General features: G+C 45.9%; 1 protein-coding gene across 1 annotated transcript in view; it reads right to left on the reverse strand.

The window, feature by feature from the left end:
• Bend4 (BEN domain containing 4) overlaps window positions 1-14,098 on the reverse strand; it is a 29,213-nt gene that overhangs the window by 3,169 nt on the left and 11,946 nt on the right. The window contains exon 3 of the mRNA XM_028765185.1: window positions 4,382-4,470. Within this exon, the coding sequence (XP_028621018.1) occupies window positions 4,382-4,470 (89 nt within the window). The remainder of the gene's footprint in view (window positions 1-4,381; window positions 4,471-14,098) is intronic.

Consider the following 14,098-nt stretch of genomic DNA (forward strand, 5'->3'; position numbering starts at 1 on the left):
GAGAGAGAGAGAGAGAGAGAGAGAGAGAGAGAGAGAGAGAGAGAGAGAGAGAAACTCACTCATTCAGTTTTACAACTCTGAAAATTTATTACAGGTTATAAATCTGGCACTGTTTGGGTCTGACGGGGTTTATTTCAGAAAGTGCTTGCTTATTTAATCATGGAGAAGGTATTGGTATGAGAGCCAGCAGCACAGTGGGGACTAGACTTGGCTAGGTAACAGTAAGCGACTGAACAGCACACACAGAAACTCTTTCCGTCTGCACCCTCACTTTCCTGAAGGTGACAATGCGACTTAGTTTCCTCTAAGGATGGCAGCTGAGGTTATGGTTTGTGTACTGAATTTAAAGACAGGCTAGGTTTAAACATAGAACTGGGTTCCATGTCTTACTAACTTGAGAAAGCCACCCAAACTTTTTTTGGAGTCAAGTTTAAAGCATAGGGAACCACACCGCTCCGGCCTTACGTAGACAACAGGTGGTAGTTTACAAAGCCCTCCTTGGCTCTGGGATCTTGTGCACATGTGTGATAAGACATCAGCAGGAGCCCAGGCTCCACAGGTCCTTTCAGCCAAGCTGCCCTTAAGTGGGAGGCGCTGAGAGTGCAATGTGTGTGCAGTCCTGGGCAGTGCACCGAGGAAGAGCTGAGGAAGGCAGGCCAGCAATGTGGCTAGCCAGGCTGTAGAAGACATGATTCCTATGTGAAATGGTGGCGAGTTGTACAGCTGATGCAGAAGGGAAAATAATGCAGTGCTTGCCATGGAAATAGAGGAAGTGGCTCAGTGGATCTCCAGTGAACGACCAATCAACTCCGGCAGTGGGTGGAGCTTGAGGTGGGTGGACTCCAAACTGGCTCAGAACCACTCTAAAGCACTTTTGCAGAAGCCCGTTAATACCAGCCACACTGTTTATTGAACAATTAATGGGGAGCCCAAGGCATTTGTTCCAGGTAGTACAATTATAAAGTCTGGGATGGGGGAGAGGGAGCTGGGGCTAGAGAGATAGCTCAGATGTTAAGAGCTAAGAGCACTGACTGTTCTTCCAGAGGGCCAGGGTTGAATTCCCATGACAGCTCAGAACCATTTCTAATTCTAGTCCCAGGGCCTGAGGGGACCAGGTAAATAAATGGTCCACATACATACATACATACAACCCCCCCCCCAAAAAAAAACCCCAAAACAACAAACACCCAATAACAAAACCAAAACAAATCATAAAGCTGGGCTATGGGGTTCAGCCTGGGGAAGGGGACTACCTCAACTTCAGCTCTTCACTGTCAAAATAGGGCCAAGATACCATATTCCCCAAACATGAGGACTCATCTGTAACCCCAGCACTCCAGAGCAGAAGATTTAATGCAATGTATCTGAGGCAGGGGATCTGCTCGGAGTTCAAGGGTAGTTTCAGCTATATTGTGAGATACAGGACAGTTTGAATACAGAGTGAAATTCTGTCTCAAAAGCAACAATTACAAATGACCAGTTTTGGTTAAGGTGTCTGTCCATCTCCCATGACACAAATCCTGCCCCATGGGCCTTTTTGGCTTCTGAGGGTACTGTATGAACACAGCGCACAGACATGTATGCAGGCAAAACACCCACACATGAAAACTAAAAATGAAGGTTAAAAACGAAAAAAAGAAATCTGTTCTCTTCCTGCCCCTATGAATACAGGCATTACCAGCCTCACAGGAGAGCGGCACAGCTATTTCTTGAACCGCTTATTTTCTCAATACTAAATGATAATAATAATAATAGTAATAATAATGAAATAATAATGCTTGTTTCCCTGGTTTGGGTGCTTACTTGCAAGGAAAGGTTATGGCTCTATTTTACCAAGGTTGTATCCTTTTCCAAGACACAACTCCGAGTGGGGAGGATGGGGTGGCAGGCTGAATTCCTCACTCATCCATTAATATTGAGCTATGTCGCTAAACTATTTCAAGATGAGGGCATCTGTGACTTAGGGAGCTGGCAATCCGAGACAGGTGCCTTTCCAAATCTCTGAGAAAATCATAGAAAAGTCCTGCGCAATCCCACACCACAGCAGTTCAACATAAAACATGGGCCTCATAAGATGAAGAATTACCATTTGGAAGTAATTTTCATCAAGGAACAGAAGAAGAAAGTGAACCAGTAATTTATAGCCAAAAACACAACTCAGAATGCCCTATGGGTTACAGATTAGAGTTATAATCCCATCTTGGCCTAGCTAAAAGAAATATAAATAATAAAAACGAGAAACCGTTCAGGTACCTGAAATGACAATAAAAATTGTATGTACTAATGACGACAGGCAATAAAGTTTAAACAGCCCCACACAAGGAAAAGCAGGCAATCCCATCCCTATGTCTGTGTGGGGCCTGAGTGCCGTCTGCCCCTGGCCTGGAGGGCAGGGCCCTGTGTTAGGATTCTCTTTAACTGACTCTCCACCTTAATTGTTTTTTCTTGGAGACAGGGTCTCACTTTGTTGCTATGGTTGTCCTGGGACTCACTATGTAGACCAGGCTAGCCTCTAAGTCAGAGATATCCTCCTGCCTCTGCCTCCTGAGTGCTGGGATTGAAGGCTTTAAAGGCCTACAGCAGCACCATGCCTAGTCTTCCTACTTTGAGACAGAGTCTCTCACTGAGCCTGGAGCTCTCAGACTGGCTACGCTGACTGGCTAGCAAGCCTGTCCCTGCCTTCCCCATGCTGGGGTTACAGCTGAACCACATGAACTACACTTGCTGTCCTTGTGGGTGTCCAGGTATCCAAGCAAGTCCTCATACACTTAACCAGCTGAGCCTTCTTCCCAGTCTCTTTCTATTTTAGGGGTGCTGATTATACACTTCATTTAGCCACCAACTGGTTACTAACCCTATCCTACTGTTGAAAAACACTGCGAACAGCCCTCACTGTCTTCAAAGACTTGTAGTCAGATGGAAGTCACAGGCATAGATTTACAAGTTGGCCAATTCTGATTTCAACTTCCAATGTGGTACACAGGTATTCAGTCACTTCCTGGAGGAAGTACTCATTTCACTTGTGTATAAACCATAAAGTATGAAGTTAGCAACTGTGGTCTTCAATTACAGAATTTAATTTAGGCTTGATCTTTAATTTACAAAGATAATTTTGCATTGTTCAAAGTAGATAGGGGTTAAAAATGCTAAGGGTGACCAGAAAGGAGACAATTAACAGGACTTGTGCCTGGGTTTGGTGAAGTCTTTACAGAAGGAAAGGGCATGGGCAGGTTGGGTACAGAACAAGGAGGCTGTGACATCCCACTGACAGCCCGAGCAATGAAGAGTGAGTGATATGGAACTGAGCTGTGGGGACCTTTTAGCCTTCATGTGGCAGAGAAAGGGGAGGAGTAGGGAGGAGAGGAAGAAGAGGGGGAGGAGGAAGAGAAAGATGAAAGGGAGAAAAAGGAGGAAGGGGAGGGACGGAGGAGGAGCAGGAGGAGGAAGAGTGACATAAGTCAATAAAGAGACAGCAGGAGGGAAGTAACTCAGACAGGTGGGTGAAAGGGTCATGACTTGGAGGACAGGGAGCCATGAGGCAGCACCGACAAGAAGACCATGGGCAGAGAGAGCTTGAGGGATCAGGCTGGCCCAGATACCCAGGAAAGGCTGGGGAGGGCAGGTAGGGAGGGGTGGGGTTGGGGGTTGGGTTTGGTTCCTGCACATTACTTGGGAATGGTGAGGGTAGTGGTATTCTAAAGGTAGAAAGACAAAGAGTGAAGAGCGCACAGACAGACCAGTCTTACACACTTAAAGATGAACCATCACTTGGAATACACGAATGGGAACCTTCTCCAAGAGGCACTAGGGTGCTTTGAGAGTTTGCTGTGATGGAGGAAAGAAGCACAGTAACTGAGGGCGACTCAGAGTCACGTTCTAAAGTCTTCAGAACATGAGGCAGTGGCATACTCAAGACTGAGCTTTGAAAATCTTGTACAAATGTATTCTGTTAAAGCATCCCTGGCATCAAGGGATGATTGCCCTAGATGATGGGAGACTGGTTGCTTCTACTGTGGCTCAGAGAAAGAGAACAGCTGTGTCCCAGTGTCTGCGATATAATGCTAACACCCCAGAGCCTGCTGGTGTTAGACACCCCAGAGCGAGGCACATGGAGAGCAGGGCTCTACCTGAGGGCATGCAGGATCTTACCTTCATCTCATCTTCCCTGCACCAAAGGAACGGGGAAGACTTGCCTATGCAATTTAAGTTGCAGTTTCTCCTTCCTTCCGAAGGGCAGATGAATCTTTGTAAATTAAATCTGCACACGATCCTTCTCCACAGAGTATATGCCCACAGTAACAGACCCACAAAGTTCCCACAGTCTGAGGCAAATTCTACCTGCAGGCCTGCACCCCTCTTCCCAAGGGAGTGCCGCTCCTACCTCGGTGGGCTGGTCGGTGGGCTGCGGCAGGAGCTGGTTGTGGTGTAGCAGCACTGTCTTTAGGTAATCTAGGACGGTCTGGCAGGGCACTGTGAGGAGAAACAGTACGGTACACGTTAGCTAGCTTTCAACAGGCAGTTACTTACCATCGATACCTGCTGGGAAAGGAGAAATCAGTTTCTCCAATAGAGTGTCACTGGGTCTATCAATCACACCACAGGGCAGGCCCTATGCCTAGGAGTAGCTTCCAACACAACACAGACTTCATTTCATGTCTTTTTTTAAAGGACTTTCTGTCTTACTTTGTTTGTTTCTGTCTTATTGGTCTTTTCCTTGCTTGTTCTGATTTTTATTTGTTTTTTTGTTTTCCTGGGAGATTGAGAGCACACAGTAAAGGTGGGGAAGTTCTGGGAGGAGTCAGGGGAGGGAAAATGCTCAACATATGTTATATAAAAATTTTTAATTAAAAAAGGTAGTTGGGTAGTGGTGGCGCACACCTTTGATTCCAGCATTTGGGAGGCAGAGGTTGAGGACAGTCTGGTCTACATAATTGTTCCAAGACAGCCAAGGCTACTCAGAGAGACTCTGTCTTGGAAAAAACAAAATAAAACAAAACAAAAAAGTATTGGGGGGGGAACGTCAGGTAGCCCTAATTTCACCAACCAACTAAAAGTTCAGCCCACTCTGTTGATACAGTACTGGGAATATGCCTCTGGCTTTGAGTATTCATTAGCAGAAGAGCAGAAGAGTCCTTCATGGTGGCGTACACCAGTTCTGGGGAGACTGAGGCTCGAGGATGATGAGGTCCAGACCAGCCTGGGCTACACACTGAACCTTTTCTATCTTTCTGAGGCAGCAGAGCTGAGAAAAGAATGGACAAGTGTGTGGCCAACCCTGGACTCGGCACGGAAAGTATAAACTGCAGTAACGTTTATACATTCTCATGGACTAACTGGGTTGTGAGTGAACCACCCTCGACCCAGGTCTTGCTTTGAGATTATGGAATTTTTTTTTTTTTTTTAAAGATTTATTTATTTATTTTATTTATGAGTACACTGTCGCTGGCTGTCTTCGGACACACCTGAAGAGGTCATCCAATCTCATTACGGATGGTTGTGAGCCACCATGTGGTTGCTGGGATTTGAACTCAGGACCTCTGGAAGAGCAGTCAGTGCTCTTAACCGCTGAGCCATCTCTCCAGCCCCGAGATTATGGAATTTTAAATTTGAGCACAGAAATACTTACAAGGCATCTTATAAAGCAGAAAATTCAGCATAACTTTAATGATGTTGATATGTATATATTGAAAAAAAGATGGGAAAGTTGGAGTTACCCACAATGACTTAGCTCAGCTGTGGGATTATGGCAGTTATCATTTTACTCTGTTATCATTCTTATGAAAAGCAGTACAGGCGGAATATCTTTTATTGAAAATCCAAACTGTCCTCAAATCTGAAATATTCTAGAGTCAACATGATGTCACAAGTGGAAAACCCTATACCTGACCTCCTATCGTGGTTGAAGTTGAAGCACAGGCACATTAAATTTTTCATAAAAGTAAACTTAACTGAATCATACTGTATATATAGAATGCATGTATGAAGCATGGATATATGGCATGTTTAGACTGAAGCCTCCCCTCAAGACATCTCATATGTATATGTGATTATCTGTGAATCCAAAATGAGGGCAGCTGTAAAACAGCTCTGGTCCCAAGTACTTAGGTGAGAGGTACAGGTAACGTGTGTTTTAAACTCTTTCGATAGTGGACATAATTTTTTTTTTTTTTTGGTTTTTCGAGACAGGGTTTCTCTTTATAGCCCGGGCTGTCCTGAAACTCACTCTGTAGACCAGGCTGGCCTCGAACTCAGAAATCCGCCTGCCTCTGCCTCCCAAGTGCTGGGATTAAAGGCGTGCGCCACCACCGCCCAGCAATATAGTGGACATAATTTAACCACTGCAGTAGTTGTTGTTCCTGGCCTCTGAGTCACACTGTGTTGGTCATACAGCCATGGCAGGCTGGAAATTCGCTCCCTGTCACTCCACAGGCATCCAGACATTTAGGCAGCACTCGGTGCAAGCGCTAACCAGGCCAGCTGATACGTGCTGGGAGAAGAGGGCATTCACTGAATGTTCATCTTCCAGTATCAGGAGCTCAATGGTATGTGGGTCCTGTGTGCTCACACAGGAGACCAAGCTGAAGGCCAGGGAGACTAGAAGTGTGCTCACATTAACCAACTACTGAAGAGACTGAGGTAGGCGCTGGAGAGGTAGCTCAGCTTAAGAGCACTTGCTGCTCTTGCAGAGGACCTAGGTTTGGAGCAGCTTACAACTGCTGTAAACTCTAGCTCCCGGGAACGTAACGCCCTCCTCTGGTCTCTACAGGCACCTGCACGTGCACACAAAGAAGTACAATCATTTTTTAAACTTAAAAACTCTGAATGACCTTTGGACTTCCCCTCCTCCCCACCTTCCAGGTTTCCCCTTGTCATCTCCCCTGAGACAGAGGCCTCCAGATATTCCCGATAGGCTGGTGCAGAGTAACTCTTGGCTGGCACGTTCGTGGACACACTTGCCGAGAGCTACACAGGGAAGTTGAAGAATGAAGTGAAATGTTTTCTGTGACAAACAAAACAAATAACAAACCCTTAGTCAATCTTGAAAATGGAGACTAATGAGGCCAAGCAGGGACGACCCTGTCCCATCCATCTGTGCTGTTAGGCCAGCCAGGGGCAATGAAGGTGCAGCCAGAAAGTAATGGAAAACCACCAGCCCTTTTTATTCTGATAATGTACCCCTTATGGGCACCAGGAGCATTCCTGAGTGAGGACATGTCACTTCAGGGGAGGACCAGTGCGGCCTATAAGGCTCTGTTCATTTCAGGTTGCCGTGTTCCTATGGCCTCTAAAGTGAGGAGAGATAGGCCTCCCCCAGAGGCCTCAAACAGAACTGTATCCCTGGGCTCAATGAGAACTTGAGCAAAGCACTGACTGATGAAGAACCTGTGGCCCACTGGGCTGGTTTTCTTTGTTCCCTTGCTCATTCTGCTGACTCAGTGAGAAAATAAACGAAGAAGAGAAACAGAGAGGCTTCTGCGGAAAGGAGACTGTGTGGTGCTGCACATCTGTAATGCCAGAACTTGGGAAATGAGGGAAGCTTTCTACAAGTTCAAGGTAGCATCTTGTCCCATAAAACCACTGAGAAAGACAAGAGGCTAACAAAAGAATCCAAATGTGTCTAGTGCCCGGCCCCAACCCGAGCTTGCTAGCCTTCCTCCCTCTAAGGAACAACAGGACACCATAATGCTCATCACATAACCTGAGGAAGGAAAGAGTAGAAACAGGAAGACCTGGGACAACAGCAAAGAGACCCCTGCTCCACTCCTAATCTCTATGGCCACTTCTCTCAGTAGGGAAAACAGCTAAATACAGGCTAGCAGTTCTACAGTAACTGTTGGCTATGAGCTGACTCTGACATTCCCTATGTGGTCCTGGGCAAGTTACTCAACCTCTCTGTGCTTCTGTTATCATGCTTGTAAAACTGGGGTAATGACCTGTCACACAATTCCTATGAGGACCAACTGAAGTAATGCACGAGAAACAGAAACAATGCATCCTGGAAGCTACCAGGTTTTAAAAGTAGCAGTCTAGTGACTTCCTCAGAGGCCTTGTGATTTGGCTGTCACCTCAGAGCCTGTATGGCTGGCTGGTCAAGCAAGCTCCCATATATGGCTCTTCTTCCAAAGAAACTGTTACAGTTTTGGTTTTCCCACATTAAGGGTGAGTGGGTCCTCCAGCTAATATTTTAAGTGTACTGGCATTATTTATTAGCCATGTAGCCCAGGCTGGTCTGGAGCTCACCATCCTTTTGCCTCAGCTTCCTGACTGACTGGACTACAGGCTGATGCTACCACACCCTGCTAAAATCTTGATCAGTTTATCTCTGCTCCTCAAGCACTATGTTATCTACCTAGCTAGTCAAAGACCTCAAACTCCCCAAAATATTATTCAATCATTTTATAGTAATGTTGATTTTTTTTTATTGCTGACAATCACAGCTATCTGTTGTGTTTAATAATCTTCAAGTAGCCTAATCATATTGTCCCTCCAACATAAAATAAGTTCCTGAATAGAAATACCTTAAGTCAAATGATCAGCATTAAGTATCAGTCCACACCGTCACATGGTCGGAGCCCAGGTAAAGACAATGCCTTGTTTCAACAGAAAGTGGGACATCAAGGGCTTCGTTTCTGCCCTAAAGCACCATATATGACCCTTCACCTTATCAGGACATCAGGAGATAACGGCATACTCGGGGTAAACAAAGGCTTGAAATCGACTTTAACTGAAGTATCTAGGTGTGTGCAGGGACATGGCGAAGGATCTCTCACAGAGGGCCTGCCTGAACTGAACACTGAAGAATGCATAGGAGTTTCTCAAGAAGAGAGCAGCATATTTTCAGAGTGGGAAGAATAGGGGTTAGAACAAGTGTCTGCTTGCCCAAAAGTCACAACTGTTCACTGAGGTTGGACCCTTGGTATACTGTAGATGCTGAGGGGTCCCTAAACAAACAGGACCCCAAGGAAGTGAAGACTTCTCTGTGACAAGGGAACCCAAATCTGAGGCTCCGTGGCCCTTTTCTGAAGTCAGACACTGCTTAGAATTTGGGGACTCCTTTAAGTCTCTGTACTGCTAGGCACACAACAGTTGTGCTCTTTTTGCCCTTTCTTGGGTACGATGGGGTCTTGCTATGTATTCCACGAGGGTCTTGCACTCTCTCCTGCCTCAGCCTTTCTTTGGTATTTGAATTATGGACATGCTCTACATGCATCAGAAACAATTTTCATCTTTTAAGTTTTACTTTATGTGTATAAGTGTTTTGCCTGCATGTGTGTGTGTGTGCACAATGTGTGTGCCTGGTGCCTGTGGAGGTTAGAAGATACTGGAGCCCCTGGAACTGGAATTATAGATGTTTGTGGGCCACCACATGAGTTCTGGGAACTAAGTGTTCATGTGAAGATTTACTGAATTTAACACTTCCATATTCTATAGTCCTATAATATTGTTAACTTTGCTTTAAGGAAGGCTCAGAATGGGCAAAGACCTGCCAGCAGTCACAACTACCAATAGCAAGGAAAGAAAGTCTACAGCAGCAGCTACTCCAGGGGCTTCTGTTTGTACAAAGTCCCTTTACCCCAAACTGGTTGTACCTATTTACCTATCTGGCCTTGGATAATGACACAGTGGGACCTGAGGGAGTTAGCGCCTTATCTGCAGCTTGGTGAGTCACGACTCCCTCTTGGATTCTGCATTTGCAAGTCTGCGTGCCTGCTAAGGTATGCTTGGAACTCTCCAAACCGGAACTTTTGCAAGCCATTTGCAAACTTGTGCAGAGCACTTTGGAATTTGAGTCGCCTGACAAATGTCCCAGCTGTGATCGCCTTGTTTTAGTTCTTATGCTGGAAACAAGTGTCCCTGTCATGGTCTATTTAGGGTTGTTCCTAAATTCTGTTTGGGATTTCACTATTAAAATGGCCCTCCACTGTAGTACTCAAGGCACACAAGAAACAAGGCTACATACTTACTAGTTGAAGGCGCTGTATAGGAGGCTCTCGGAGGGCCTGGGCTTTGGACTTCTGATACAAGTAATGCCAGTGTTTGCCAACTCACTGGCTAATTCATTGGTGACCACACAATACAACTACCCTGACAATAAGAACTGACCTCAGGTGGAGGGTTACAACTTGGACGCCAAGTCAGAACTCTTGGACGGCACAACTCCCCATCTATAGCTGCTCCCCCACCTATTAGGTGGCAATTTCCTGTGTGTAAGATGAAATGAAACAGAGAGCTGATGTAGGCAAGAGCACCAAGTGTTCTAACCTGAGCCAGCTCTCCAGCCCCTGAAACTGAATGCTCAAAAACAAAAACAACAAAACTCTGAAAACTTATACCATCCACAAAACTCAACCACCAATTCATAGACTTTAATAAAAACTACAGAGAAGACCTAAATATAAGACCAGAAACCAAAATTCCTACCAGAGAAAGTCAGCTCAGTCAATAAAACGTTTTCCTTACAAACACTAGGACCTGGCTCCAGCCCCAGCACCCACATAAAAGGCTGGGTGTGGTGATGAAAGCCAGTCCCCTGGGGCTTGTCTAAGTGTCCCCAGCCTAAGTGTGAGCTACAGGCCAGTAACAGACCCTCCCCTCTCTCTCTTTCCCTGCCCCACCCACCAGACACAAAACTGGCAAGAGCCAGCACAGTGATAGGGGCATTCAGAAGTCATTAACAAGGAAGACAAAACTCAAACCCACTTTCCATGCCTTGGAATGAAAAAAATCAAAAGATAGCACACTCTGGTGATGGTGTCCTCAGTGGGTGAGAATGAAGACTTCTGTCCTCGGCAGGCAAAGATTATGGAGGTTTCTAACGTTAAGCACAGCACTACTGCATGACCTGGAATCTCCCTTCTCGGAATACACTCAAAGGAAACAACCCACACTCCGTGTTTACTGTGACATGGAAATGACATGAAGTTCCCGAAACAACAAAACAGGCAAAAGGAAGTGTTCAGTGGAGAATTATTAAGTTCTGAGAAAGAGCCTGCCATCGGCCATGGTGTGAGTGAACTGGGGAGACAGGACAATACTGTCTGATCTTTTTTATTTTGTGAGTGTTTGTCTTCATGTATGTGTGCCACATGTGTTCCAGGTGCCCAGGCAGGCCAGAGTAGGGAGTCAGATCCCCTGACATAGGAGTTACATTTGTGAGCTGCCATGTGGGTGCTGGGAAGCAAACCTGGGTCCTCTGCTAGAGCAGGGAGTGCTCCTCACTGCAGAGCCCTCTCCAGGCCACCTGATCTATCCTATGTATGGAATCCTTTAAAAAAAAAATCAAAAAATGCAGAGAACGAAAATATACGGCCAGGCACGGTGGCATATACTTTTAATCTCAGCATTTCTAAGGCAGAAGCGGGTAGATCTCTATGAGTTCAAGGCCAGCCTGGTCTACACAGCAAGTTTCAGACCAGGCAGGCCTATACAATAAGACTTTGTCTCAGTAAATACATTAATTTAAAATTTATCTTCTGTATATTTGGTACTTATAAATTTAAAGGAACTGTAACTGGTATACACTGTGATCTTAAAGACACGTTTTCAAGCTCAGGGGATACGGTGCGTGGCTAGCATGCATGAAGGGTTTATTCTCCAGCACCACACACACTGGGCAGAGGAGCAGGCAACTCTGTAACCACTCCCTAGTACTTCAGGGGAAGGAGGAAGGAGTTCAAGGCTATCACTGGCTACATAGTAAACCAGTAGCAGCCTGAAAACCAGAAAAAAATAAAAAAACAAACACCCATCCCATAGCTCTCCTTATTTTAGTATCTATGGACTTTGTAATAGAAACTAATTGTAATAGACAACTGAGATTTCTCAGTTATTTCTTCTAAGACGTGCATGGGGAGGGTGTGGTTTGCACTCACCGGCATGTCAGATTAATATGGGATTTTTATATCCATCCTCAGAGGCACGCTTAATTACAGTGTTCCTGGTCCGAGTGCTCTATTTGCATGTATGCTTACATGACAGACGAAGACATAATCGGATCCCATCACAGATGGTTGCGAGCCACCGTGTGGCTGCAAACTCAGGACCTCTGGAAGAGCAGCCAGTGTTCTTAACCTCTGAGCCAGCTCTCCAGCCCACGTAGCTTCTTAAGCTTGTTTTCACCTCTTAAAACAAAACAAAACAACAACAAAAAAACTAGACAAACTTCCAAATGTCTATTGTGATGATCTGATACAAAAGGAGAAGTGCCAATGTGGGTTCCTCAGGGTGAGTCGTCTCTATCTGAAAGGACCTCTGAGCACTACAGCGTCTGGCTGTCCACACTTGACCAGCAATAATAATAACGCTGGTGGAAGGCCCTCCCCAGCTGTTTTGGGTTAGATCTAACGCCTTCCCTTCCCCCATGACCACCCAAGTGAAGCACTTCCGCTCCAGGTACAAAAGACTCTTCAGGAAGAAAGTGAAGCCCCGAAGCTCCTGGCAGTACCATCAGGAGAACCTGAAGACACTTGGGTTACAACTCGTCAGTTGACCTCAGCCTTCCTCAGGCTATCTGCTGACTTGTGGGTGCTGCCTTCTCCTCTGTGCCTATCCGTCCTGGGTGTCTAGCTGCCACAAATCACTATCAAGTGGAGTAGACTCTACCAAACAACCCCAGGTCTTCCTATGAGAATGCACTGTTCTAGGACTAGTACAGAGTTACTGCTTGAAAACACACATGTAACCAGCCTATCACTTAACTGTGCTTTTCATCAAGTGGGTGGCTAGGGGTATATTTTTCCTAGAAATACAGTCAAAGAGTCAAGAATGGACTCTTGAATGATTCCCTGATTTGTTGTTCATCCAGAGACTAGGAGGAAGGAAAGAGGAGAGTACCTACCCCCCTCTTTGGTCAAGTTTCCATCTTCAGGTAACACTTTCAATCTCTTTCCCTCAATAGTGATCACATTCAACAGGCAACCACCAATCAGCGTGGGCGTTTTTCACACTGCACATTCTTATGTGTGCAGAACTCATAGCCTGCTTCTTCATGTGTATTGCTAGGCTTCCACAGACTGACATGATGACAGAGACTCACACAGCCCATGAAGGCCTCAGACTTGCTATGCACTTGAAGATGCCCTAGAATGTTGGATCCTCCTGCTTCTGTCACAGTGTCGGGACTGATATGTGCCACCAAGTCCAGCTCTCCATACATATTTAATGCAATTACAGTTCTGTGTAAAATGGCTATTGGTTCAAGGTTCATGGAAAGTTCCTCATAAGGCCGGGGTATCCACGTAACTCTCGTGACCATTAGACGCCTTTTAACCAGTGCCATTCGATATCTGATCATCAAGAGTGCTCAAGAAATTGTATCTTCTTTTTAACCTTTCTGGGATGTCCAGACAGTGACTAGTGGCAGGTCACCAATGAGTTATCTCGGACATTAGCACCTGGCCTGGCTGAACCCCAAATTTATGTTATGTCAAGAACACTGCCACACAGGACTAGGAATAAGTCATGTTCTGACATTTGTGTCACCTCTTCCTATACTCTGGAATGTCTAACCCGGATGAGGCAAGGAGGGAGGCTTCCAGTGACTATTAAGCCAGCAGAAGCCTGGTGTTCTGAACCTATGTGGAAGGCAGACCCGGCCTGGCTGAACCATGGGCAGGCCTATGGGACGCACGGTGAGTGCATGGCATTGCGCACTATTTTCTGCCCCTGAGAAAAAGGAAGACTGAGAGTAAGACAAACCTGGAGGTAAACTTGAACCAGTGGAACCTAGCTGTGACTGGCAGAGGTGTCAAACCAGCACATTAGCTGTGACCACCCTTCCCTGACTGGGGGAGACAAAGAACAGCATGGTTCCATACAGACTCCTGGGTTCTACCAGGATGTTTCCCGTAGTCATGACAGCCTGGCTTGGAAGAACATCCTGACTCCCCTGACCCCAGATTTGCTTCTCTTGTCTCTCCTTCCAGGACAAATACACTGAGCCGGACTCCACAATGTTCTGAGCCAAATTTCTGCTCCATTTGGAGAAGTCCTTTAATGAAAAATGGAAAACAGCTTAATTTTTAATTTGCGCTCTCTCTCTCTCGCTCTCGCTCTCTCTCTCTCTCTCTCTCTCTCTCTCTCTCTCTCTCTCTCTCTC

Source organism: Grammomys surdaster, unplaced genomic scaffold (assembly GCF_004785775.1).
Source record: "Grammomys surdaster isolate TR1022 unplaced genomic scaffold, NIH_TR_1.0 150, whole genome shotgun sequence".
Classification (NCBI taxonomy): domain Eukaryota; kingdom Metazoa; phylum Chordata; class Mammalia; order Rodentia; family Muridae; genus Grammomys; species Grammomys surdaster.